The 26,676-nt window shown below is 55.0% G+C and overlaps 1 protein-coding gene across 7 annotated transcripts; it reads right to left on the bottom strand.

The window, feature by feature from the left end:
• Positions 1-3,302: 3,302 nt before the first annotated feature.
• MPP2 (MAGUK p55 scaffold protein 2) lies at positions 3,303-26,540 on the bottom strand. Of its 7 annotated transcripts, none has more exons than XM_026512711.4 (14): positions 26,462-26,540; positions 24,846-24,909; positions 23,897-23,960; positions 18,799-18,917; positions 10,960-11,112; positions 10,678-10,827; positions 10,064-10,291; positions 9,200-9,331; positions 8,995-9,100; positions 8,844-8,912; positions 8,449-8,610; positions 7,632-7,834; positions 7,125-7,253; positions 3,303-5,812 (listed from the first exon to the last, which is right to left on the bottom strand). In XM_026512711.4, exons 3-14 carry the CDS (start codon positions 23,925-23,927, stop codon positions 5,636-5,638), a joined length of 1,659 nt encoding a protein of 552 aa, XP_026368496.1. In that variant the 5' UTR covers positions 23,928-23,960; positions 24,846-24,909; positions 26,462-26,540; the 3' UTR covers positions 3,303-5,635. The 7 variants fall into 7 exon arrangements, with proteins under 7 accessions (XP_026368496.1, XP_048068716.1, XP_048068715.1 ...); XM_048212759.2 differs by lacking the exon at positions 26,462-26,540 and adding an exon at positions 26,216-26,455; XM_048212758.2 differs by lacking the exon at positions 26,462-26,540 and adding an exon at positions 26,135-26,222.
• Between the last annotated feature and the right edge of the window lie 136 nt (positions 26,541-26,676).

Raw genomic sequence — 26,676 nt, 5'->3', positions numbered from 1 at the left:
TTCAGACACTTAGAATTGCGGGGACAGAATAGGGCCCTTAGTTCGGCTTACCTGGGGGCTAAGGTGTGTCTTCATATACTTACTTCATGCGGAGAATGGAGCTGTGTTCTCCAGAGAGGGGCAAGAGAACAGGAGGGAATGAGCATCGACTAAGTCAGTCTCAGCTGTGTTACGCCTTCTTCAGCTGCTGTTTCTTCTCTGAGAAATGGGCTCTCCGGCCAGCGCATGCGCGGCCTCACCTCCTAGGCATTGAGACTTTGAAACCCTGTTCAAAATGCAGGGCATCTGTGTAATTCAATCCGCTGAGAGACCTAACCCAAACTTTGAGCTTTCACAGATCAGTAACACTTCCAAAATATATTTTGTCAACTTATGCATCTAGAAACAAGAAAAAAAAATCTCATCCCTTTTATAAAAAGACCATTTATCTCCAAAGAGTAGGGAGGGAGGAGAATCTCAGGATAAAGGGCAATCCTTTTGAAGGGAAGAATTTTGTTTTATAAGAAAGTCACAGTGTTCTCCTTGGTATCGGGCTGCTGCTGACTGGAGACAGCGGCAGTCTGACCAGTGCTGCCTGGCAGACAGGTGCGTGGGGGCCCTAGGCTGGAAGGAGACCAAAGTACAGGGAGACAGACCATAGTCCTGCAGAAAAAGACTGAAGAGTGAGAATCCTCCCCCAATTAATGGCCCAATTTCATGCAATTCCAATTAGGATCCCCAAAGGAAAAGGGTGTACTCTGACAAAACGATCGTAGAGTTCACTTTCTAGAAAAAATAAAGTATTACTAAGAAAAATATCACTGATCAGAAGAGTAATTGGAAACTTTCTTAACCAGATATAAAACATAGAAATTTCTAAATAATTAAAACCTTGATAATAGCAATTAGAGTAGATAAATAGATCAAGGGGACAAGCTAAATAGTCTTCCCTGCTCCCTTGCACGGTCTGCTGCGTCTCTCCCAGAGCGGTGGAGTCACCACCAAACCCAGTCCTGAGGGAGGAGGGGCCAGAGCTGGGAGAGCTGCAGCCTGTTGTGTTCCTCAACCACCTGGAATGCCTGGATCTCTCGAAGAGTTGAATCTGGGGATGGCAAGGTAGACCACACTTCCCCTCATGGTTCCCTTTCTTATCCCATGTTCCTCCTTCAACAAGGCCTTCCTCCCCTAAGTGCGCCCCACCCCAGACTCTATCAACCCCCCCTCCATCTTTGGGAGGCAGCACACGGGGAGAAAGCCCCAGCCTGAGAACCAGGAGTCCAGGGGTCTGTTCCAGCTTTGCCAATGACTTTCTATGTGACACTAGACAAAGCCCATCACCTCTGCAGCTGTTTCCCAACTATAATATGGTAGGAATCCATTCTGCCCTACCAACCATATGCTACTGTGCCAGAAAGAAAAAAGAATTAAAAAAAAACCAAACTGGTAGCAATATTTCTTTTAGAAATTCAAATATCTTCAGTAGGAAATTACCTTGATGCTAATTTGGGGCTAGAAGGAAAGTTCCTCCACTCCCAAGGGTATGGCGAAAATAGATGAGCAGTGGTTGGCAAACTTGGCTACACATTTGAATCACTCGGGGAATTTTTAAAACATATAGCTTCCCAGACTCTACTCCTAGCCTAGCAGAGGCTGGCTAGATCCCGCTTCCTCTTCCTGAGCACCAAGGAAAACTACATTTCCCAGGCTCCTTTGCAATAATCCAGGGCCACATGACTAGATTCTGACCAATGGATGTGAGCCAACTGGCCTAGCCCATAATATCCCTGAGTAATTTCCTACACTCTACTCCTCTTCCATGACACCTGTGGAGCCTGTTCTGAAAGATGGTGGTGTCAAAAATGGAAAGAGGCTGGATCCCTGGGTCACTGTTAGGAGTGCCACCCAATTCCCATCAGATATGATGTGAGCAAGAAATTAATAATAAAGCTGTGTTGGGGGCACCCGGCTGGCTCAGCTGAACAGCATGAAATTCCTGATCTTGGGTTTGTGAGTTCGAGCCCCACGTTGGGTGTACAGATTACTTAAAAATAAAAATCTTAAAACAATAATAACAATAACAATAATAATAAACAACTGTGTTAGTTATAGTTGTCGGCCTTTTCAGAACTTCTGATTTAACTGATCTGGAGTAGAGTCCAGGCAATTGGTTTTGTTTTTTGTTTTTTTTTTTTTTACCCCTCAGGCAATTCTAATATGCAGCCAGGATTGTGAACCACTGGGTTAGGACAAAAATACAAGTGTGGGGTTGCTAGGTATGGTCATGAAATATTCATTTTCCAAGAACACCCCAGAGATGGGAAGAAGGTGGTTCAAAAATGAGAGGAAGAGGGGCCCCTGGGTGGCTCCTTTGGTTCAGTGACCAACTCTTGATCTCAGCTCAGGACTTGATCTCCAGGTCATGAGTTCAGGCCCCGCGTTGGGCTCCAAGCTGGGTGTGGAGCGTACTTAAAAAAAGAAGAAAAAAAAAAAAAGATGAGAGGAAGAGAGTGCGGCAACACGGAGGGAGGCAGGGGACCCCAAAGAGAAAGGCTGACCAGAAAAACATTCTATGTGCTGGGAATGATCGCAGAAGATTTCGGAGTTGGGATGTTTAATATTCAACCCTAGATTCTCATCAGACCTATTAGGTGGGAGACATAAGTCCTTACATTGTCTCCAAATCACCAGTGATGTCTGCCCCACACTCGTCCCTGCGTGAGTGGATGCCTGGGGAAATCAAAGGAAGAAAGCCAGTTCCACATTTGGTTGTTACAGGGAGAAGGGAAGCGCTAAAGCCCCCTGCTAAGAATCCTCAGTGAACGTTCTGGGGTCTCCTGAAGAATTCAAGGTGGGAAGGAAGGCTGATGCCTTAACCCTGAAGGATTGGACACCCCCCCACCCCACGGTGACATTTCAACCAGCTCTCCATGGCATGCACTGTTGAGCGCCTAGAACCCATCCCAGCATTAGCGCCAGGAGAGTCCATGACATTTTCATGGAGTATGAACCTAAGCAGTACAGGACCCAGCTGAAGGTCACACAGCAAGCTCTGGGTGAAGGGGACTGGATGAGCCTTGGAGTCCCTGAGTCCCCTGGCCCCCACGAATGCTCACAGACTCCTGGATATAGGCATTTAGAACAAGCGGCTTCCAGGGATGGGGCATGTGGAAGGGTGGGATGGGAAATTTTGGAAGACATCACTGGACACGAGACAAGTCACTGCGACTTCCATCCCACAATCATCTGTGCTGGGCTCCCCCCTCTCACCCTGTACCAAAGCCATCCACCGGGCCCCAACCAAAGACAAATAGAGCCCAGAAACCTTTGTTTTCACATTTAATCAAAGGAAAAGAAAGAAAACCAGTCAGAGCAAAAGCTGAAGAATTGGCTGAGGGAGGGGAGAGGGGAAGGGCAACAGGGCCGGCACTGAGTGTGGACAGTGGGGGGCAGAGTCCTCGTCCCGAGGTGCCCCAAGTACAAGCGTCCAGGGAAGGAGGACGGGGTCAGAGAGGTAATGTGGTGGGCACACACCTGTTCCAACCCAGCCCCGGGCCGGGGACTGAGTGGTGCTGGTGTAGGGGAGGTAGGGCACAGTTGAAGGGATGAAGACAGGAGAGGAGGGGTCCAGCCCTGCCCCCCAGGCATCACTGGAGGTGAAGGTGCCAGAAGAGCATCAGCCCAGGGGATCCGCCCTACATGGTCCGGTGCCAGTTCCTCAGCAAGGTGCGCGGCCCCCCAGGCCAGGCTCCCCCCTCCTCCATCAGAGGATGCTCTTCCATCAGGGGACTTTGGAGGTTAACCAAGGGCAGGGGGGGCTGCACCCCCAGATCCCCCGCTGCTTCTACTTCCAAGTGCCCCTCCCCCATGAGATGGGAACTGGCAAAGGATACCATTGCCAGGGGCCAGCAGGAGAGCAGCTTTTCCTCCCACTCCTGGTCCCCCTGGGCTGTGGGTAAGGGTGATGCAAGGAAGAGTTGAACTGAGGATAAAAAGAACACTGACGAAAGGGAAAAGAGGAGTATAAACGTGATGCATAGTGGATGCAGAGCTATGCAAATGAGATGGGAGCAGGCTTGACCTTTACATCTCATTTGCATATCCTAGGCAAATGCAAATGAGATCCCTAATATAATAAATATATTTCTAACTTTGTAATAAATATTCTGTTTCTTCTCCCTCCCCTTCCCTAGGAAATGGGCACACAGTGGTTCAGGGGCCAGCTCGGGCTGAACCTGCAGCGAAGACTGATCAGACACTCAGAGAACTGGGAAGCACAGGGGCTGGCGGTGGGAGCGAGGGGGTGGTCCCTGCAAGGACAGGTTCACCCCAGACAGGATCACAGAGAGGGACGCGGGCCAGGTGCCTGGGGAACTCTAGGACGGCATTCTTAAAAGGGATTCTCCTTATTTTACACAATTGTCCTCCCCAAGAGCTCGAGGGTGTCATACAGGATAGGGGGACACTACGAGACGGGGAGAAAGACATTGGGAGAGGGTCAAGGCTCTGGAATCAGGGATAAGGGTCTCATAAGAAATGGGACTGATGGAGAACACCCAAAAAAGGGCCCCAAAAAGTAACCTCCAAAGCAAAACAACTCTTTGCTTCTCTTCTCCCAAAACCGAGACTGACGCATACACACACAGGCCAACAGCGCAAACACAGACCAGGTGCCCCAGCCTGCGGAAGCCAAGCTGGACGGCAGAAACAGGGTGGATGGCGCCCCCTGCAGGTGTACAACAGGGAGCCCCTAGAGCATGGATGGCCTCTGCCAAGCCCATGCTCCCTGGCCGGCTCACAAGCTCCTCTCTGCACCCATCCTCAGCCCCCCAGGCAGACCTGATGCGGGTGGGCCACCCGGACCCCACCGGAGAGACCAAGCTGGACCATGGTCACGAATAGGGAGCCCAGGTGTGCCCCGCACCACAAGGGGCCATGGTCACTAGTCGCAGGCTCCACGTCACGTGGCTCAGCCTTCAGCTCACCCCTCCCTGCGCTGCGGGGAGCAGAGCGGCCCTGTGAAGGGCACATCAGAGAAGTCCGTGGAGAGACTTCGGCAGTGAAAAGCTGCGCATGAGGGAAGGACAGGGCGGGGTCCACTTGGGGGACTCGGCCTCATTCCAAGAGAGCTGGGACCGCACTGCTCCCCAGCTGTGGCAGCTGGCTCCAGCTTTGGCTCCCCCAGGCTGGCACCACTGCCGGGGACTGCCAGGCCTGCTCTGGGCCACAGGGGTGAGAGGTGGGAGGAACCCCGGAATGGAGTGGGTGTGGCCAGTCCAAGGAGAAAAGGTGGCTGGAGAGAGGTGGCAGGGGGCAGTGTACCTACTGGCCACAGGGCCCCAGAGCAGCGTTCCTCTTCTCTGGACTGGGCATTATGGAGGTGACTCTGACACACTCCTGGGCACAGGCTGGCCCTCAGAGACGGACATCTGGTGGCCAGTGGGCATCGGGAGTGGGCAGCACCTGGGCACAGAGGTGCCCCATGAACACCCACCTCCTTGGCAGTGACGCGTCTGTGCTGAAGCCGGAGCAGGGCCTGCTAGGAGCCGTCACCCGGGGATGAGAGCTAAGGATCAGGGCTGGGGGTCATGGCCGGGGGAGGGGATGGATTCGGGGTTCTGGGTCACAGCCCAGAGGGGTGCGGTCCGCACGAACAGTCTCAGTACACCCAGCTGACGGGCACCCACTGGGGCTGCGTCCGCAGCTTCTCCATGGCAGCCTGGAGCTCACGAAAGGTCCTCTCCAGGTTGGTGTTGACCAGGCTGAGGTCGAAGTAGTGCCCGTAGCCGCTCTGGATGCGGCTGCTCTCCTCCACGGTCCTCCTCAGGTCTGCCTCCTGCCGGCACAAGGGGACCTCCCGGCCATCAGTGTCCCCCCCTCGCCCTGCCACCCCCCATCATCAGGGGGAATCTGCAGCCTCCCCTATCCATCACCCTCCCCAGAGCCCAGCCCTATCATGTACAGTCTCCCTGGCTAAGGAGGCAGGAGCCCCTCCCTGCATGCCCCAGGGCTGCTCCCCCACAATCCTGGACAGACAAATGGGTGAAAAGAAGGAAGGAAGGAAATAAACTTTAGTGAGGGCCAAGCAGGGTACGAACTGCTTTGCAACCCACATAATCTTGAATAGGGCTCTGCAAGGTGGGACTCATTTATTCCCCATTTCCAACAGAGAAAATGGAGGTACAGACAAGTCGCGCGGCGGGCGGCTGCACAGCGTCTGCCTGACTCCAAAGTCAGTGCTCCCTCCACTCTGACCAGGCGCCCTTACTTCCTCAGCCTGAGATATACCTCGCAAGCATGCCACTACTAGGGCGCTCCCGGGTGCCCTGGGGAATCACCACCCCACCCCTAGTCAAAGCTGGCCAGCTGGCCAGGCAGGTGCGAAGTGAACTTTGAATACTGACTTAAATAAGTCAAAGTGGAAGTTCTAGGACTGGCCCGGCTATGTCCCAGTGGCCCCAGTTGGCTATGTTTGTGACCAGGGCACTTTAAGGGGAAGTCCAGCCCAGGCAGCCTTTCCAGGGCCTGAGCAGGACTCTGACCCGGGGCCTGACCTGCAGTACCAGATGTGGCCAGCAGATGGACCCCGGAGCTCAGAGTTCCGCAAACCCTACATCTCCTGGGGAAGGCTGCTCCAAGGGGTACCTGGTAGGGAGGCAGGTGCCCTGGGGTCCTGTAACACCTGACTCGAAGCCTCTCCTCCCAGCGCTGCCTCCTCCCTGATGCTAACTTATCCCTCCAGCTAGCTTTCCAGACTCCAGCTTCCCCCTTCCCTTCAGCCTTTCCCTCCAGCTGTAAACGCCCTCAGCCCACCTGGCCCGTTCTGCCCACAGATCTCCCATGGGCCCTCTGGACTCCCTTTGGTAAGCACTCTGTCCCCACAAAATGGAAGGAGCTGTAGGCCTGGCAAAAGCTCCTGTACCCCAGGCTAGCCGTATCCCTGACTCTGAGACTTTGGGCACTTTGCTTCCTTGCTCAGACCTCCGTTTCCATACCTACACAGCGGGAATCACAAGTCCAACCTCACTGATACCTTGCGTGGGCCTCTCTCCCCTTCCCGACACCACCTTCTTCCCCTCATCAGCTCCAGCCTGCCCTCTCCTCCAGGCAGCCACCAGACCCCTCCCACCGCATATCAGAGCCCTCACCGTGAGCTGCTTGGTGGACACCCCACTCTCCAGGGCAGCCCGGTTCATGGCCCGTAGGGTCTCAAAGTCAGGGGCCTCGATGAACACCACGTAAGGGACAAACTCAGCTGTTCTCAGCACTTTCACTGCCTGCGGGAAAAGAAGGGGATGGGGGAGTCTATCCCCCACGGACATTCTAGAAAGTAGGGGAAGGATAGCTGGGGGCACAGATACCTGGGAATGGTGGGGAAATGGTACCTGGGGTCCTGGGACCTGAGTCCTGGGGATGAATGGTGGAGAAACAGCTGGCAGGTGGCTGGGGATTGGGACACTGGCGGATGTTAAAGGTGTGGGGGGCCTGGGAGGCTCAGAAAAATGTTCTAGGTGGGTTGGGCTCCTAGCAGTGGTTGAGGGGTTATATGGGGGCTGCTTGGGAGACCAGTGGCTGGAAATACATGGGGAGTGCCGGGGTGGGGGGCAACAGAACGCGCAGAGGGTAGGCTGGGAACAAGCAGGCTGGGGCGGTACCTGGGGGTTGACATCCAGCACGCACACCTTGCCGGCGGCGACCACGCCCCGGATGGAGTCGATTCGTGTGCCATACAGGTTGCCCTCGTATTCGCCATGTTCCAGGTAGCGCCCCGCACGGATGTCAGCCTCCATCTCCCCGCGGGACACAAAGCTATAGCCCTGGCCTTCCCGCTCTGAGTCCTTGGGCCGCCGGGACGTGTCTAGGGGTAAGGAGGGGCTGAATGAGCACAGGAGGCCGTGTACCACCTCAGACACACGTGCACTGTCCTACAGGGGCCTTGCAGCCCAGCAGGTGAGGCCCCCCTCCACCTGCACAGCACGGCTGCCTTCCCACGCTCTGTGCCCTCGCCCTCACCCCTGGCACACAAGGATCCGAAACATCTATACTGAGGGGGCCTTCAGAGCTCACTGCTCCAGCCCAGCACTCACAGATAGGGGGCTGAGGCCCACAGAGGGCAATGTGCACACGAAAGCCATGCACCAAGTTCAAGTGGATCTGCGGTCAGCCCTCAGGTTCCCGCCTCCAGGAACCAGAAGCTCTCGCCACCCCTGCTGGTTCTGTCACCACACGTGGCTGTTTCACATGGGTTCCCAGCTGGGTTTTTAGCAAGTGAACCATGAGAGGAGAGGCGCCCAGCCCACCCAGGCCACAGCCTCCCAAACCGTCTCCAGCCTGCAGTTCCCCCATCACCCCCAGAGGGCGCACCCCCACACTGCCCCCATAGTACCACCTGACTTGATACCCACGCAGAGGCCCGCTCCGCGGACGGACACCGCGCCGCCCCGCGCCCAGCAGGGCCCGGCCCGCACTCACAGGGCACCGTGGTGCCGTATCGGTCTGGATCCCACATGATGAGCTTGTTCTTCAGGCTGCGCCGGCCCACGCCCTGGGCTCCGATCAGCACCAGGGTTTTCCGGCGGAAGGGGGGCATGCGGGCCACCTCCTCGTAAATGAGCAGCTCATGGCGGTCAAACTCTAAACACGGGGACACGGCACTCATCAGGCTACTTGGGTGGCATGGGTGGGGCCAGGGGCCAAGGATAAGAGGGGCTGGGGCCAGGGGCAGCAGAGATGGCGGAGGCAGGGCCTAGGGACAAGACTGGCAGCCCCGGCACCGGCACCGGGACAGCAGAAGCACAAGTCACTGGCGGCTGCAGGGAGGGGGCATGCCGTGTGAGAGGACAGGGAAGGGGGCCTCCAACACGCACCTGCGTTCTTGGTAGTCAAATACATCATTCGCTTCTTTTTCTTTCCTGAAAGGCTGCCACACAGGGTCCCTGGCCACAGAGAGACGGGCGAGTGAGGCCAGGCAGGCTTGCGTCAGATCCCAGGTTAGGGGTTCTGGGGGGACCCTCATACCTGAAGTGGGTGTCAGCTCCAGGTCGCGTTTGACAAAGGCTTTCCGCTTCTCCTCCAGCAGCTGGCTGGGGATGAGCCCGGCGCTGCCCCCTTCCACATGGCATGCCTTGAAGGGACATGGGACAAAGATCTGAGTGAGAGGACACCTCCCCGGGCCCTCGCCACCCCCACACACCACAGCTGGAGACAGACACCGAGCGTTCACCTGCCACCAGTTAGCGTCGTCCTGGTTTACGATCTGCAGTAAGTCCCCAGCATTGAAGCGCAGGCCCGCTTCCTTGCAGGGGATGAGGCTGTCCCTCGCAGGGTCATAGTCAAAGTGGCATTTCACAAATACCTGGACCGGGGATCACAGAAGGGTCCAGGCAAGAAGGGAAGGCTGGAGGTCAGTACCCTTCTCAGACCAGTCCCCACCCCACTTCCCCCTCTGAGGGTGGGGGGAGTGTCACACACTCCACCGTCATCCCCCTACTCTCACAAAGATGCAAGAGGCTCGGGCACTGCCCCTCTCAAGGCATGACGCCCCCCAGACCCGCCCGGCCGCCTCCCTGGTACCAGCCTCCTTTTGCTTCTAGAAAAAAAGGACTCAGAGCGATGGGGCCTCAGCTCAGGCCTGGGGCCATGGGCCCATCCACTGAGGAGACGCGGGATCACTGGGTAAGGCACACAATCCTGGCACCTAATGCAGGATCCCTCGGTCCACCCACGCCCTCCGCTTGACACAGGGGGCCCGGGCAGACGGCTGGAGAGCCAGTAGGAGAAGGTGGACAGAGCAGCCAGGCCCCCACCATTCACCAACCAGGAGGCAGCCGTACAGACAGGCGGCAACCCGATGGTACGCATGCGCACACCCAGGACACGCAGGCAGGCCCAGGGCGCAGGGATACCAGCACTCATTTGGGTACAGCAAGCCTTAAACGTGCGCACCTCCTTTGGACATGCGTGTCAGTGCCCACGACTAAGGCCGATGCACGAGCGTGCGGGAGAAGGGGACCCCCACCCCCCGCTTGTCCCTCTGGCGGCTGCCCCTTAGGCCTCAGGCTGGGTGGAGCTGGGTGGAGGGACCCACCTGGCGGGGCAGATGGGGCTCCTGGTAGCTGGGCAGGATCTTGAGGATGACGCTGCCGCTGGCGCTGCGCAGGAGCTCCTGCAGCGCGCGGGGGTCGCTGCCCACCGGCTGCCCGTTCACCTCCTTGATGATGTCGCCCACGTGGAGTAGGCCTTGCTGGGCCACCATGCCCCCGTGCAGAATGCGCGCGATCACCAGCTCGCCGCCCTCCACACGGAACGTCACGCCCTGGGGGGGTGGAGGGCAGGTGTGGGGAGGCTCCAGCTGCTCCAAGCCAGAATCTCCAAATGGGTCTCCTAAGAGCCCCTCCATTCCCATCCTCACCCCTTCCACCCCGGACTCGCAGACTCCTCCTCTTCCGTCTTTCTGCCCAAATTCTTCCCTTACAGGGGCATTCGCGGAGGGCAAGTGTGCGGAGTGGAGAGGGTCCTGGCACATTCTGTGCGCAGCTCAGATGCACAGTGTCTGTGGTCTCCTGGGGCTGCACGGGCCCGTCCCGGGGCAAAGCTGGGCCCATCTTCGTCTTCAGCCCTCTCCTGACCAGATTTGGTCCCCGCCGGTTATTCTCAACGGCCCCCTCCAGATCCCACCCCAGGCCTGCCCGGCGGCCTCACCAGATGCTCTCCAGCGGTCTTGCGGATGCCCACCATGCGCACTGCGTCGGGAGGCACCGGCTGGTTGCTGAAGGTGGGGTCCAGGCCAGGGCTGGGGGGTGGTGTCTCATAGGTCTTTGAGGCCACAGAGTCGTGTGTCTCCAGGAGGGACTGGGGAGGTAGTGGAAAGAAAAGGGACCATGAGACAGTGTCCCATGGTCCCTTCCCATCTCTGCACTAACGTCCTGCCAGCCCCCGTCCCAGCGGCCTGCCCCAGCCACCACCCCATCCCAGCGCCGGAACCTGGAAGTGGGGCTCCTGGAGGATGCGGGCCAGCTCGGCGGCCGTGCTGCTCTGCTCTGCCAGCTGGGCCAGGTCACGGAGGATCTCCTGCACCAGCTCCAGGTTGTTGTCCCGCACGGCCTCCAGCTTGGTCTCCTCCAGCCGCTCGTGGGCCTGGGGGGAGGGGTGCGGAACAGGTGACACCTGAGGCTCCCCAAGAACCCTGGGGTACCAAACACTGTCCCCTACCTGCTCAGACCCCAGGTAGGGGTCTGACTTCAGACCCCACCGTCAGCATTGCTTCTGATATCGGCTTCAGAGCCTCACTCACCCAGACACACGCACGCTCACACATGCGTAGACACACTTGCTTTCCCCTTTCTCCCCCAAACGATGATTAGGACCCAATTTACAGAAGGGAGAATACAAAGGACAAACCTTCGTTCCCATCCCCTTGTCACAGAGGGCCATTAAAATTATCAAGCTGTCCCCAGCCCTCCAGGACCTTATAAGCATGTGAGTTCCAGGACAGCTTCTCCCACCAGATGGCATGGTCTTGGACATCCTGTAGCCCAGGATGAGGAAGGAGGAGCGACTTGCTCAAGGTCGCAGGGACCTGAACGTGGGTCTCCAGACCTTCGGGCCAGTGCTCCCAGGGAGGGAGGGGATAAGAAATCAGTACAACTGACCCTTGAACAACACAAGGGTTAGGCACACCAACCCTGCACAGTCAAAAATCCATATATAACTTTTGACTCCACGAAAACGTAATTCCTAATAGCCTACTGTTGACTGGAAGCCTTATGGATAGCATAAAAAGTTGGTTAACCATATCTTCTATGTTATATGATGATATACTATATTCTTACAAGAAAGTAAGCTAGGGAAAAGAAAATGTTAAGAAAATCATAAGGAAGAGAAAACATATTTGCAGCACTGTACTTTATTGAGAAAAATCCACATAAGTGAACTCACACAGTTCAAACCCATGCTGTTCAAGGGTCAACTGGCTACGGTACCAGGAGAGGGCCCTGGTTCTTCTGCCGACCCTGGGCTCCATGGCAAGGTGCTCTGAGAAGAGGGAAAGGAAGCTTTCACCAGGGACCAGCCCAGCAGGGAGAGTCATGCTGGCTGGGTCAGGAAGTAAGGAGTGCCATTTCAGGGATATACATGAAGGCTTTTTTTTTCTCTGAATCATTTGAAAAATAAGCCACTTCACCCCAGAGCAGTTCAGCATACATCACCTTAGAACGAATAGGAGATCCGCTACATAAACTATGATACCGTTATCACACGCAGGGCGTTCAACATTGACACACTGATATATTATCATCTAATAGACAGTGTCTATTCAAATGTTTGCTGTTGTCCCCAAAAATAACCTCTACAGGTTTGTTGTTTTGTTTTTGTTTTTCCTGATGGACAATCTCAGCAAGGACCAGGTGTTACATTTGGTTGTCACATCTTTTTATTCCCCTTTAATCTATACCAGATCCCAGTAACTTCTGGTCTTTCAGGACATTTTTCATTACGTTCAGGCAAGTCGTTTGTAAAATGCCCCACAACTGGATTTTTCTGATTGTTTCTCCATGATGAGACTCAGGTTAATCATTTTGGCAAGAGTTCTACATAAGCTATCCCGTGTCTTTCCCACGCCTTGAGACCCTGTGACTATTCTGCTCCCCAACAATCTTTCACTGATGAATTTAACATTCATTTATGACCCCTGCCTAAATCAATTCTTTTTTGGGGGATGGGGGGGGGGGAAGGGGCAGAGGCAGAGGGAGAGGGAGAGAATCCCAAGCGGGCTCCCATGCCCAGCACAGAGCTGAATGTGGGACTGGATCTCAAGACCCTGAGATCATGACCTGAGCTGAAATCAAGAGTCAGACACTTAACCAACTGAACCACCCAGGTGCCCCAGTCAGTTTTTAACTTGGGGGTTGCAAATGGTGATTTCCTAACTTCATCATTCCTTCTACGTTTATTGGCATTCTACTATAAGACCGAGCTTGTCCTTTCCCCTCCCACCCCTCCTCCCTCTCCCCCACACCCCCCTCTCTGTATCACTATGGACTCTTTTTACCTTGTGTTCCAAACCATCACCATCACTATCTTCATTGCCTCAAATTATTGCAAGTTTGCGCAGTGAGAGCCCCAAACACACCCGTGTCCTTTTGACATGTTCCCATCAGTTCTTGAGCACCTTCTTCCTTCTGCCATGAGCCCATCCTGTAGTTTCCCTACCCCAGGTCTGGGCTCAGCAATTTCTCCAAAGAGCTCAGATTCCTTTTGGCAGGGAATGGTACTTAGAAACCAAGATCTGGGCAGTTGGTGCTCATTGCTTCTGGGGTGCCGCTAATGGCCACTAGTCGATACTGCTTGCTCCAATTAAAACCTAACTTTGCAAGATTTTCCTCATCTTCTCTCATTCCACATTTGTACCTCCCTTCTCCCTCAGTGAGTATTTATTTCCCAAGAACATTAATACATGTATTTATTTGTTCTGTCCTCTACTATTCAAAAAGATTTCAAAATTGCAAAACGACCATGGCTACCTATCACGAACTTCAGCAAAAAATCAAGATTTATCTGCAGTTCTTTTTGTCCTCGGAATAGTCTAAAAGCACTTAGAGCATTTAAAGTTCAACATCCATGATGCCCAGTGTGGTAGCCACATGTGGCCACTGAGCAATATGACGACTACGAGTGAGAAACCAAACTTTTGATTTTATATCAGCATTTCGGTTTACTTAAGTATTTTCATTTATCATAAGTATTTAAATAAACACTCACATGTGGCTCGTGGCTACTGTATTAAATAGTACAGCCTCAGAATATATCTCACGTAGGGTATACAGTTAGAATATTGTGAGCAAAAGTAACTAGAATTAATTCCCTTTTCTGTACGGTTATGCTAACGATTTAATACGTAGATAGATTCACTTCTCTGCACTTAGTTTCAGAGTTCACTTTTTTCATTCTTTTCCATTTATTTGGTTTTTTTTTCCATTTATTTGTATTTTTGGAATATGTACAACATTGACATGGTTCAAATTTTCAATCTATATAAAAAGTAAATTGAAGGAAGTTTCATTTCCACCCTCATCCCTTCTGCCCTATTCACACCCGCACTCTAGAGGTAATCATTTTCATTAGTTCTGGCTTATTCTGTTTCTTTTCACAAAAATAAGTAAATATTTCTCTTTTCTTACATAAAAGGTAGAACACTATACACACTCTTCAATTCCTTGGGTTTTTTTGTTTGTTTAATTGGCTTGGTTTGCTGTTTGGTTTTTTACTCAACAGTATGCCCTGGAAATCATTCTATGCTGCTATGTGGAGATCTTCTATTATTATTATTATTATTATTATTATTATTATTATTATATTTTAATTACTGCATTTGACTCACCACATGACTGGAGGACCATAATTTATTCAGCCACTCTCATGGGTATTTACCTTGCTTCTAATATCTTACTATTGCAAATACAGCTGCGGTGAATAACGTGGCACAGCTGTTGTCCATCTGTAGAGAAGTCTTTCATGTAATTTCCTGGATCGAGCAGGAGCTACAAGGGTGGTTTTGTTAGATATTGACAACCCTCCTCCATGGGGCTTGGGCCGCTTTGTCCTCTTACTAGCATTGGATGAGAGACTTTCCTGAAGCGCCTGGACCAAGTACACAGCTAGCTAATGGTGCAGCCGGTACTTGAACCCTGATCTCTCAGCTCCTGATCCACGGCTGGAAGCAGACTACAAAAGCAGAGACGCCACACAGCCATTTCTTAGAGAGCTTTTCCCTCTGCGCTCCCATGCCAACCTCTCTGATCTTGGCAGAAGACAGGGAATTCTCATTTGAAGTCTAGGTTCGTAATTAAATAGCTCAAACACTGAAAGGAGTCCCAGAGAATGGAGTGCCAGAGGTAAAGTCACTCTTCCGTCTGATGATGTGGTTAGCTTGGTCAGTGGGACATTAGCAAATGTGATGCAAGCAGAGGCCTGGAAAGTGCTTGGGACTTGGGACGTGTCCTCCCTGGCTGCTGAGACTGCCTTGTGGAGAACCCTGGGCCCCCTCCTAGAGGACGAGAGACCATACCATCCTAGACATCGCAGCCTTCCCAGCGGGGACACCAGCTGTGTGAAGGAGAACTTCCTAGATCACTCTGCCCCAACTGAGCAGCCCAGACCAGAAAAACCACCAAATGATCAAAAAGATCATGAGAAATGAAATATGGTTGTTTTAAGCCACTAAACTGTGGGATGGTTTGTTACATAGCAGAAGCTGACTAATACACTGAGCTCCCCACCACTGTAGCTTCCACCTGTCATGTCCCTTGGTCAGAGGCTCTATTTCAGTAACAGACGCTCCTGCCCCAGTCCTTCATTCTTCTAGGACCCTATCTTGCTTTGCCAATGCTCTCACCCCAGCCTTATCACAGGAGTAGAGTCCTCCCCATGAACTCCAGCCCAGTGGCCAAGACTACATTGTAACAACTCCTTATGGTTTGAAAAGCACTTCTACATCCATGACTTTCCCCACTCCCACCAACACTCGGAAAGAGAGACATCATTATCCCCACTTTTCAGAAGAAATAACTAAAGGTCAGAGAGGTTGTCAGACGTACTAAAATCACAAAGCCAGCCAGTGACTCTTCTGACTCAGACCCTATGTTCTTTCTACCTCATCTCGTATGGATTACATCACAGGCCTCCCAGCTGGCAGATGTCCCCACTGGTAACAGTTCGCCTGAATTTCTGAATGTCACCTGACTTGGATTCCTCACCTTAGCCTTGCCTCTTGTCGGAACACCTGCTGCTGGATCCAGGTCAGCCCTCCCAGATGTCACCCACCTGCGAGGGCTGCCACCTGTCGTCTGCAGCCAACCCCCTGGATTTATGATCTGTTGGCCAGATCTGACTTCCCTCCACAGCCTTTACCCTCTGGGTTTGTCCCTTCAGGCCCTGCCCCTCCCTAGTCCTAGATCTACCCAGCCCAGGCATTCCCACACGGTCTCCACAGCCCCAGAGGGGAGAGGCAAGCTCCACCCCACAAGGGTAAGGGAAGGAGATTAATAGCTACCAAGGCAGTTCTAGCTTGCCTATGCCTGAGTTTATGGGCCACTTCACCAGGAGAACCAGGTTTTTACCACTGGATCTTTGAGCCAAGTACTTTTGTCTGTTAGGTTAGAAATGTATCTCTGCATATATGATCGTTAAAATTGATGAGGAGTAAAAAGTAGGTCCCGTTGTCCAAAGCAAGTCATGTGGTCAAGCCCAGATTGAAGAATGGAGGAACTCTACCTTTTGCTGAGGGAAGTGACAAAGTTCCACTGCGAAGGGTCACGCGAAGGGATGGGAGGGAGTCTTACTGAGCTCAGACGGGCCTTTATAGAGATGCGCTTCTTGCCCGCCTCACAGCTCGATGGCGAGAAGTCACAGGGTCCCCTTAGCTCGCCAGCCTCTCACTGGGAGTCTCCGTGTTGAAGGAAGGCCCGCACTACCTTGTATTGTGCGTTATGCATCTGGGACCATCCTGGGAATCTCTTGGAAGGAACTTCTATCCCCAAGAACAATTCTCGGGAAGGGCGTTCATGTTTACAGTCTGATCTAGTTCACCAGTAACTTCTGGTTAGGCTGTACCATGAGGTCCCAGGACAACAGACTTGGGCTCCCTCCGGAGAACAAACTCTCTGACAGCCCATTCCCACAGCCCCAGCACTGCGTCTGGTACTCAGTGAGCACGCCATAGAGAGCTGTCAAGTCAAAGCTGGATGACTGAGTGAGGGACAGTCATCCAGCCAGCATTCCCCTCACTGGAGAGCTGCCGGTGGACCAAACGCACCGAAGAACACTACGGGGGGAACCATGCTTGGGAGGGGGCCTTCACGCCCCGAGACTCTGCCGTCCGGAAAGCTCCCTCCCTCCTCGGCTGTCTCACTGTAGAAGCAACAGCTAACGTGACCCAGAGGTGACACGGTCTAGCAAATCCTACTCTGAAATCAGTTGTGGCTTGCTACAGGTGTGAAGGGTCAAAATGTGCATATCCAGCAACGCCACTGCCAAGGGTCCGCCCTAGAGAGACTCACACGTGCAGCAGCAGAGGAACGTGAGGACGCTCCCCGCAGCGCCGTCCTTGATAGCGGAAAATCAACAACGGACCTGTTTCTCAGCAGGCGAACCAATAAATAGATACAGCGGGCTCTATTTCATGTACTGGAACACCACACAACAGTTAAAATGAAACAATCTGGGGCGCCTGGGTGGCTCAGTCTGTGAAGTGTCTGCCTTCCGCTCAGGTCATGATCCCAGGGTCCTGGGATCGAGTCTCGCATCAGGCTCCCTGATTGCGGGCAGCCTGCTTCTCCCTCTCCCTCTGCCTGCCACTCCCCCTGCTGCTCGCTCTCTCTCTCTCTCTCTCTGTCAAATAAATAAATAAATAATCTTAAAAAAATAAAATACAGTGAATCTATCTGTATCTACATCTATACTTAGGTCAATAATCATATTACTTACAGGAACTAGAAATCTCACAAAGCTAAGCGGCTTACGCTATCATTCCATTATGGAAAGTTTAAAATCCCATATCCTAGGGGTGGGTTGTGTACATTTAAACACATCCGTAGGCTAGATAGGCAAACATTCAGGGGTAGGACATCATCAACCTCAAGCCAGTGGTCACCTGCCGGGAGGGAAAGCAGCGGAAGTGAGACCGGAGGGGCACAGGCTGCATCACACTTCTTTCTTACAAAGAAATAGCAAGGACGCAAGACAATGTGGCCAGCAGTCCCATCCTAGAGATGATACTCAGAGGGCTGTTAGGGTTTGTTTCTACACTCTTTGTATTCATTCATTGAGCAAATATTCCGTGAGCACCTACTGCATGCAAGGCACTGTTCTTGGCCCTGGAGACACAGTCACCCCTGCCCTGGTGGAGCTCACGCTCTTTGAAACACACGCGATTCCTTGCTTTTATTTTTAACCCATGAATACAATCCTTGACCACTGAATGGAAAGCACTTTGCCTTTCTCCAATCCCCGCCACCAACTCCTCCCCAGTCAGCTCCGTTTTCTCCTCCCCAGAACATTCCACTTTCACTCTTGGTCATTAGCAACCTCCCCGGGTCTTCAGCCATTCCACAGATGGAACGTTCCCCATGAACAGGCTGTGTCCCCGGAACATGGCATTCCCTGCACAGCTCTCTCCCTCCGGTGGGGCCTGGTCGCCCTCCACACCCCAGCCCCCACACTTGCAGTCCCCCACATACTTCTGGCTTTTTCTCACCTCTGTTTCTGCTTAAGCTCTTCCCTTGGCCCCAAATGCCCTCCCCCTCCTCCTCAGTCTTCCAGACTCAGCTAAGCAGCCCTTCCTCCAGGAAGCCTTCCCTGGCTACCCTAGACCAGGTTAGGCATCTGTCCTTTACATTCCCAAGATGCCTAGTGCATCTGCCTCTATCATGGCCATTACCAAATTGTTTAGTAACTTTCTCTTAGTGGGTTTCTCCCCCACCTGACGCATGGCAGTGACCTTAAAAAGCCATCTGCACAAAATGTCCAAAGGCAGAGGGGACAGGCAGGATGAAGTCTTGGAGATTCCAATGCACAGGCACCAGTCACACCCCCGACAAGCCAGCAGTCACATCCATTCACATGGGCATGTCCATACTCTCACCGGCCAGGCACGGGACAGCCCACCACCTGCAGTCATGCAGACTTGTCACCTGGGCATGGGTATTCACGCAGAGCCCCTCCACGGGTCTTCTGGGCCACATGCGCCATTCCCAGGCACCCTATGGCCAAACCCCATAAACTCCCTAGGCACAGTGCCCTCGTGCCCACATCCCTGGAGCACTATACCTTGGCCAGCGATCTCACTATGGGACTTTCCATAATGCCTCGAAGGAAGATCAGGTCCAGCTCTGCAGCCCCCGTGGCATTGGGGAGGGATCCCAGGTTGTCCAGGACTTGCTGCATGGCTGGGGAGAAGGGGCGGGCAGTGAGACACAGGTACAGCTGGGCACAGGAGACCAAAACCTACCAGAGCCATCCCACCCCTCCTACCCTGTGTCCCACAGAAGATAGCCCCTCTCCAGCAGCACTTCCTCCCTGCCCAGCTCGGGCACTCCCGGCCCTGAATGTCTGGGGCAGGGGTCTAGCGGTGAGGGAGGGGGACAGTTTCCTTGAGCTGTTCTCTAGGCCCTAGGTAATGCCAACCTGGGCAGGTGGGAGGGTCTAGGAAGCAGGAAATTGACTCCAAGGTGGGAGGAGGGGAGAAAGGGAAGTGGTTGTCAGGGTCTAGGTTCTGGCCTGAACCAGAGAGCCACAGACTCCTCACTTGATCTCTGGATGGCTGAAGTCCCAGGACTCAGCCACCTGCACCAAGGGGCCTCATGGGAGAGAGAGTACTTGGAGCGTGTCCCTGAGTGCAGGCCCAGAGTCAAGCAGGCAGCCATGCAGGAGACCAGAGCCTATGCAGTATCCAGTACAAACAGCATCATTAATTCCATGTGATTTTTCAAAAGTCATGGTCCCTCACTGGCCTCAGTCTTTCCCTCCTGTAAAATGGGTGTGTGGAACTAGACAGTGTCTACAGGCCCTTCAGCTCTGACAGAGAGTTATCTATTATCATTGAGAAGTTAATAGAGATCATAGGAAGCCAAGATGCGGTCCAGAACATTGACAGGAGCTGGGGAGCAGGCACCCTGGGGTGCTGTGGGCACCAAAGGGCCGAGGTTAGACCAAATCAGCCCAGGGATCAGCAACCCCTCAGCCTGGCATGGGACGTAACTAAGGATGTGAGAACACCTGACACTGGGCTACAGCAGTGGCTGCTGAAATCTAAGGTAGGGCTTGTCTGTACCCACCCACGGAGGTAGTGGCAGGTTCTGGGGGGAGGAAAGGAGAAGCAGAGTGTGCCCAGCTGGGGGCAGAGATGGGCAGGGGGTATCATTACTCTGCCACCCAGCCACCCACGCCTGAGTCTACATAACAGCACTCAAGCCGTGGAGGGGGGTGGATACAGTCCCCGGCTCCTCTCACCACTCTTGTCAGTGCCCCCTCCTCCAGGAAGGAATAAGGATGGGGAGGAGGGGGCACCGAAACGGGAGAAGCAGACATGGCTCAGTGACCGCCCTCTTCCCACCCTCCTCCCCACTTTCTCCAGAAACAACATCCAAGCCCGCCCTCTAGACCCCTCCTGCCCAAGCCTGGGCTTGGTATTAATCAGACACCTGCAAGGCCCTCAGTGACCACGGAAAGAAGCCAGGGCAGGGACCCTTCCCTTTCTGCCTGGGTATCCTGGGATCCACCCTCCCCAGCCATCCTCACCTACAGACCCACAAGCCTGTCAGCCTTGGAGGAGGACAGAGCCCGGGGGAGTTAGTGCCCTCTACTCAGGCCGGCTCCCTTAGGCTCCCGAGGGTCCGCTCCCGGGGCATCCTCTCCAGATACCCAAACCCCGAGGAAGGAGGGGAGATGAAGGGACCAGCTTTCCCCCACAGCCTCCCCACCCCGCCTTTCCCTACCTTCCCTGCGGAGATCAGCTTCCTCAGAAGAGCCCAGGGATACACCCTCCAAGGAGGCCCCGCTGCCTGGGCTGCCCGCCATGGCTGCCCCCCACCCCGGCTCTGGGGCTCCTGGAGTAGCCTCCACGCAGCTGTCGCTGCCTTGCCAGTCCGAGGGGAGCGGCGCTCGAGGAGGCGGGACTCCGGGAGCGCCCTCTGCAGGATCAGCCAATAGCAAGGCTGAGTTTCCTTGACCGCCTTGCTGATTGGTCAAAGCCCCGACGGGAGCAGCCGGGTGGGGAGGGGGCGGTACTAGAGCTGAGAGTGGGGCGGTGGGAAAGACAGTCCCGCTCCTCCCGGTGCCTGATCCTCCCGCGCGGTGTTCGCACCCGCGGGGGTCGGCAGGGGGCGGCTGAGGGAAGGTTTGCGGGGCAGGGGGTTAAGCCTGCTGCCCCTTCAGAACTGAGGCGGTGCTCAGAGACTCTCCTCTCACAGTCCAACTGCGGGAAACCACAAGCGGGGTGGGGATTTGGCCCCAGCTTGTTCCCGCCCCCTTCTTCTGGAAGTCTCTCCTCTAATACACGCATGCCACTTCCTCCTCTTGCCCTCAGACTTCTACGTTCCTTCTCCAGGCCCAGTTTCCTTTACAATGACCCCCTCTGGATCAAAGGCAGCCCCCAAGAATGACTCTCAGTCCCCAGCCAGGAGCAGGGGCACCACTGTGGCATGGGGCAAATACCTCGAGCCCCAAATGCCTCCCCCTACCTGCTAGCCATGGGGGGCGGAGGTGTGGGGGGTGGGGGACAGGGAGCAGTACCACCCTGGGCTGCGAGGGGTGCCTCACAGTCTGACCCCACATCTCAGCAGCGGCCCCTTCCCTCCCCCATCTCGCATAAGCTCCTCCCCTTAGGTTAGGGATGGTGCCTGGTGGGCAAGTCAGGCATCTTGGAAGGGAAAAGGTGAGGGTGCATTCTCACAGCAGGGACCCGGGTGGGCAGGAGCAAAGGACTTGGCAGTTACCCCAGCCCAGTGCCTCCATTCCTCTGATATCCTGTACCCATGAGGACACCACCAGCTGCTTCTGCCACCAGACAGCCATTCCCTGAGGAGTGGCACCAGGTCGAAACGCACCCCTGGTTGCCATGGCAGCAGGAGGGATTACACACCAGGACATTAACCCAGGGATGCAGGAGAGATTTAAAGGGACAGCTCCACCTCAAAATAGCCCACATCCCAGCCTTGATTCAAAGAAAAGAGGGAGTCAAGTAAAGAGGGCAGAAAGGGTAGGGCTGTAGGTCTGAAGACTCCAGGGGCAACTTCTCTGAACACTTAGCCCATGCTATAGCCCACATATTCCCCAACCCATCCCCGACCCTCAGGAAAGGGTCCCTTCACTTTCTAGAAGTAGAGCTGGGTCTCTCTGCAAGAATACACTCACACCATCTCCCTTCCACAATGACAGTGGCCGTGTTAACCCATAGGGAAGGGAATTGTTGGCTTCACTCCACAGATCCCAAGGCTGGAATCTCCCCAGGAAGGGAGCGGGGAGAGGGAGGGTGACCCTGACCTCAGAGGCGGGTGACCCTGACCACAGCTGTCTCTCCTATCAGGCCTGTGGGAAGTGTAATGGCCACCAAATGAGAAGAAGCAGACCCATCATTAGATTTTTGAGGCTAGGAGCCAATCCAGCCTAGGGTGGGCAGGGAGGGCTGCCTGCAGGAAGGGCCCAGAGACTCATAGCGTTGGGGTCACACACCATCTCTTTACAGAAGAGGAAACTCAGGATCCAAGAGGGTAAGCAGCTTGTTCCTGTCCTCCTTCCTTTGGATATGGGAAGGCAGAAGTAGCCCACGGCATAGCACACAGGGGATCAGGGGCCCCACAGGTCCCCAAAGGAAGCAGGCCCATACCCTCATCCCTGGCCTCCACTCCCTGCCTGGTCCCCACTGCACCCCCACCATGGCCCCATCAAGTGGCCTGCAGCAGGGAAGTCAAATTCTCCTCCCTCTACACCCCTGCCAGGCACTATTAATGGGTTTACTAAGCAGTCCCAGATTGAGAGGCCTTTAATCACAGGCTCAGAGATGGGCTTAATTAACCCCTAAGCAGCTTACAGTGGGGCCCAGGCAGCCTGGAGCAGGGGAAGAGCCCAGGGGGCTCAGCAGGCTGGACACGAGGTGGGGGCACTGAGCCCTCCAAGGCCACCAAAGCTGGGGGACATTAGTACAGTTCCTCCACTACACGGAGAAAAGGCCTTTCTTAGGGGACAAGGGTGTCACAGTTTTGGGTCTAGACCACCCACAGCTGCCTTCACTTTCCTGGTTCACTTTCTCGGAGGGGAGGGACAGGGGAGACATACTAACCAAACTGGGAGGCCTGGAATATCTTGCCAAGGCAGCAGCAAGGCCTGGAGCAAGGGAAGGGGCTGCACGGGCAGAAGGCATCCAGGCAGGGGAATGTCAGACCAATCAGAGCAAAAGCAGAGCAGACTGCAGTGTGAGGGCCCGTAGCCTCTAGCACAGGGAACTTCACCTGGCAGGTCCCTGACTGCACCCGGGGTCCATGAACCCCCAGAGTGGAATGCAGATTCTGTGCATCGGAGCATTTGTCTACGATGAGGGCCCACAGCTGTCATCAGAGTCTCAAAAAGGGATCCAGACCCCAAAAAAGTTAAGAAGACTTCTCTTGTCCAATCACCTCATCTGACTGATGGGAAAACCTAGGTCCTAAAAAGGACCGAGGGTCACAGGCTGATTGAGGCAATAATCCAGCCGCACAGCATAATAACTGCGAATACTCCTATCAGGAATATTCTTTCCCCGACAGAGCCTTAGAGTTTCACATCAACCTCCTTATAGAAGAAGAGCCACAGGCTCCAAGAGGTTAAGAAATTTGCTCCTGAGGCTTCCTAGCTCATCTGGGTGACCTGCTCCCTTGCCCCCCAACCACCCACAGAAGCAAGCCCAGGCCTCCTGAGCCGGCATCCTCCACGCACAGTTTCCTGTAGCCCAGCACACAGACGCACGCCCATCTCCGGCATGTGCTGCTTTACTCCATCCATCTGGTGGGCACAGCAGGGTGGACTTCCCAGCCCCGGGCTGTCCTCCACCCCCAAGCCATCCTCCAGGTCCTAAGGGCCGCCTCACCAACCAGCCTGGCCCCAGGCCACTGCCCTCCAGCAATATGCGGATCGGCTCTGGAGCACGCACGCCTCTGCCCTCCACGGGCGTCTCTAGCTGGACCCTGGAGCAGGTGCAGTGGGGGCCATAGAACCTGCCTGAAGGAAAGGCTGAGTGGCAGGATGGAGCAGCAGTGGGGGGCAGTATTCCTGCAGCGGGGGGGGGGGGGCGGGGGCTGCGGGAGTGCCCCACGGCTGCTCTCCACCCTCAAGTCCCTGCCTGGAGCACTCTCAGAACCACCGAGACAAACAGACGTCCTCAGCCCCTTCTTACCAGACTCAGAGTTGGTGGCGGCAACTGGCATGGTGAGGTCTGCAAGGGCTCTGAAATGTCTCTCCTGGAGGAGGGGAGAGAACAGAATGAGAAAGCACAATGGCAAAGCAATGGGGGAAGGAATTAGGAAGGCGCTCCCCTCAGGATCGGGGCATTCTCCCAGAGACTGGTTGATCCTAAGGTCCTGGGAGGCACAAAGAGCAGATATTACATGTCCCTTTCTCCAAGGAGGAGGCGACGGAGGATCAGAGAGGTTAATCACTTTGCCCAAGGTCACGAAGCTAATAAAGAGAGCTACATTGAACACCCAGGTTTACGACTCTTAAAAAAACAATTGTGTTTCTGCCTGCCATTTTTCCTTTATTTATTTTGGGGGTGGTAGGAGTCCAGAATGTGAGTCAAAAGCAGGAAAGATGGGCATTCCCAGACTGAAAGCTCCATGAAGTCAAGAACTACCTCTATTTTATTTTGCTTCTGGATCCCAAACCTAGCCAGTGCAGACGCTCTACAAACATTTGTCTGGCTGGCTGGCAGAAATGAAGCCATACTTTGCTGAGGCCTCTCTGACTTCCTCTTTCTCCCTTCACCCCTTCTTAGTCCAGAGCTGGGACAAGGAAAGGAGGGGGCTCTCTATTCTCCAGGGGAAGGGGCGGGGGGGGCACCCATTACCCTTCTTCCCTTTGCCTTCCTGGGCACTTACTGCTGTAGAAAACCCTAATTCCCAGTTGCCATGACAACTAGAGGCAGTGGCTCACAGCAGGGGTGGGGGAGAAGAGTGAAGCAGCTGGCAGTGCCCACTTTAGGACTGAATGCCTGCTGGGTCCTGGGGGTAGGGAGCCACAACTTCACCTCCCCCTAAAAAAGGATTCTACCCAGAGGGATCATCACCAGCTTTTAAGAAAACCCTCTCTAGTCCCATCCCTTCCATCCCCAGGCCAGAGCTGGTCACCTGAGCTCAGGTAGCAGAAATTACAAAGGTTGGGGGATGATTCCCCTTCTTCCTGGATCTTCCCCTAAAGACAAGGAAGAAAGGAGTTTTCAGGGAAAAGAAGGGCACCTCCTGTCAGGCTAGCACCCAGGCTGGGAGAAATGCCCAGGATCTACTGTGCCAGCCAGTGCCCCTGTGCCAACCCCCTGCTGTCCCCCTGCCTTTCCTCCTCCCCCGTCCAAGGTCCTGACCACCTGGAACCTGGAGCATTCTCCTGGCTGGTGCTGTTCTCCCAGACAGTTGCTGGGAGAGGGGACTCCAGACATCCTCCTTCCTTAGAGACTGGAAGGGTGAGAAGAGGCAGGGAGGATCCTGTCCCCTGGAGTCTTGCCCAGCCTGCCTGGGTTTTTCTCTGGGTAATCAGTTCCCACAGCATCGGCTAGCTCTTCCCCACCCCCACCCCAGCCTCTGGGAGGGCGGGGCCTGGCTTTGCCCACAGGAGAACAGCAGTGCCAGGCAAGCCAGTCTGGCTGCAGGCCAAGGTCGGGGGCCCAGGCTTCTGGGAACGCGCACCTCGGCTTCCAAAAGCTTGGGCCTCGGTGTCCTCTCACCCCTACCTCCAGACTATCCACACCACCCAGGGTCAGTAGGTGGTGCGGACCAGGCGCGAAAGGGAGAGGTTTTCCTCCAACCTCCCACCCACCCAACCCTCCATTAATACACATACAAAGAGATGTTGAAGAGAAAGGTCTGACAAAGGCGCTTTGAAGACCCACAGGTCGTGGGGAGGGGTAGACGGACTGAGGGATGGGGGGGGGTGTCTAGAGATGTGCGAACCTGCACGCACCGACGATCGCATAGCCCCCGCCCCACGAGCCGGGCCCTAACTGGCTGGGCGCTAGGACCTGGGGGAAGGGGGGCGTGTTGCGAGCCATCAAAGAAGGCTCTTTGCAAACGCGCCCGCGGGAGACCAGGGGATGAGGTCACTGAATGGATGCCCACCCCCCGCCCCTGTCCTCACTCTCCCCACCCCCCGCCCCGCCATAGTTGACCTAACTTTCTGACCTCAGCTCGTCTCTCCTGGCACCTATCCCCTCTCCGGTCTCCAGACCCTAACCCTGGCTCCCGCCCCCGACCCGCCCCCCCTACAGCCTGGGAGGCGAAAGAAGCAGCGCGCCCCCCTTCCCAGGACCCCTCCCAGGGAAGGTTGAGGTGTTGGCCTCCCAAGGGGGCCGGTGGGGCCACCGGGACCCACGCAACCTCTGTCTCGCGCCCCCAACCCCCGGAAGGGCTAACAGCGCGGTTCTTACGTAATGCCCGGCTCCAAAGTCCCCCGAATCCGCACAGCCCCCGAAGAGGCCTCGCGGATACCCGATCCTCGCACAGCTCACCAGCTCTGTGCCCGATGTCACTTTGGAGCCCTAACGGCGCGGGCCAGCATCAAGCAGTGGGGTTTGATTTCTCTCTAGGAGCCCCCGAAAAAGGAGGGAGGCGGGCGGTGGAGAGGGAGGGGACCGGCCTGAGGGAAGGTGCCCGGGGACACCCAATCCAGAGAATAGGGCTGTGCCTGGAAGAAGAGGAAACAAGGGCCCTGGGGTGGGCGCTGACCCAGGAGTCGGAGTCGGGGGGGCGCCTACCTGCGCCCCGGGCAGCCCCTAGCTCTGTGCGGCTCCAGCGCAGCCCGGCGCTCCGCGTTTATTGCTTGTCAATCGCTACCCCGGCTCTTAAAGCGGCGAGGCCTCCTCTGCACGAGGGGGCGGAGACGGAGAGGGGAGAGGAAGGGAGGGGGATCTGGATGTCGCGGGAAAAGCCGGAGAAAGTAGTCTTTCTGTGCAACTAGAGGGTAGGCGGG

This window comes from Ursus arctos, unplaced genomic scaffold (assembly GCF_023065955.2).
Source record: "Ursus arctos isolate Adak ecotype North America unplaced genomic scaffold, UrsArc2.0 scaffold_24, whole genome shotgun sequence".
Lineage (NCBI taxonomy): Eukaryota > Metazoa > Chordata > Mammalia > Carnivora > Ursidae > Ursus > Ursus arctos.
Note: the sequence above shows the minus strand (reverse complement) of the source record. Positions and strands in the feature narration are given on the sequence as shown.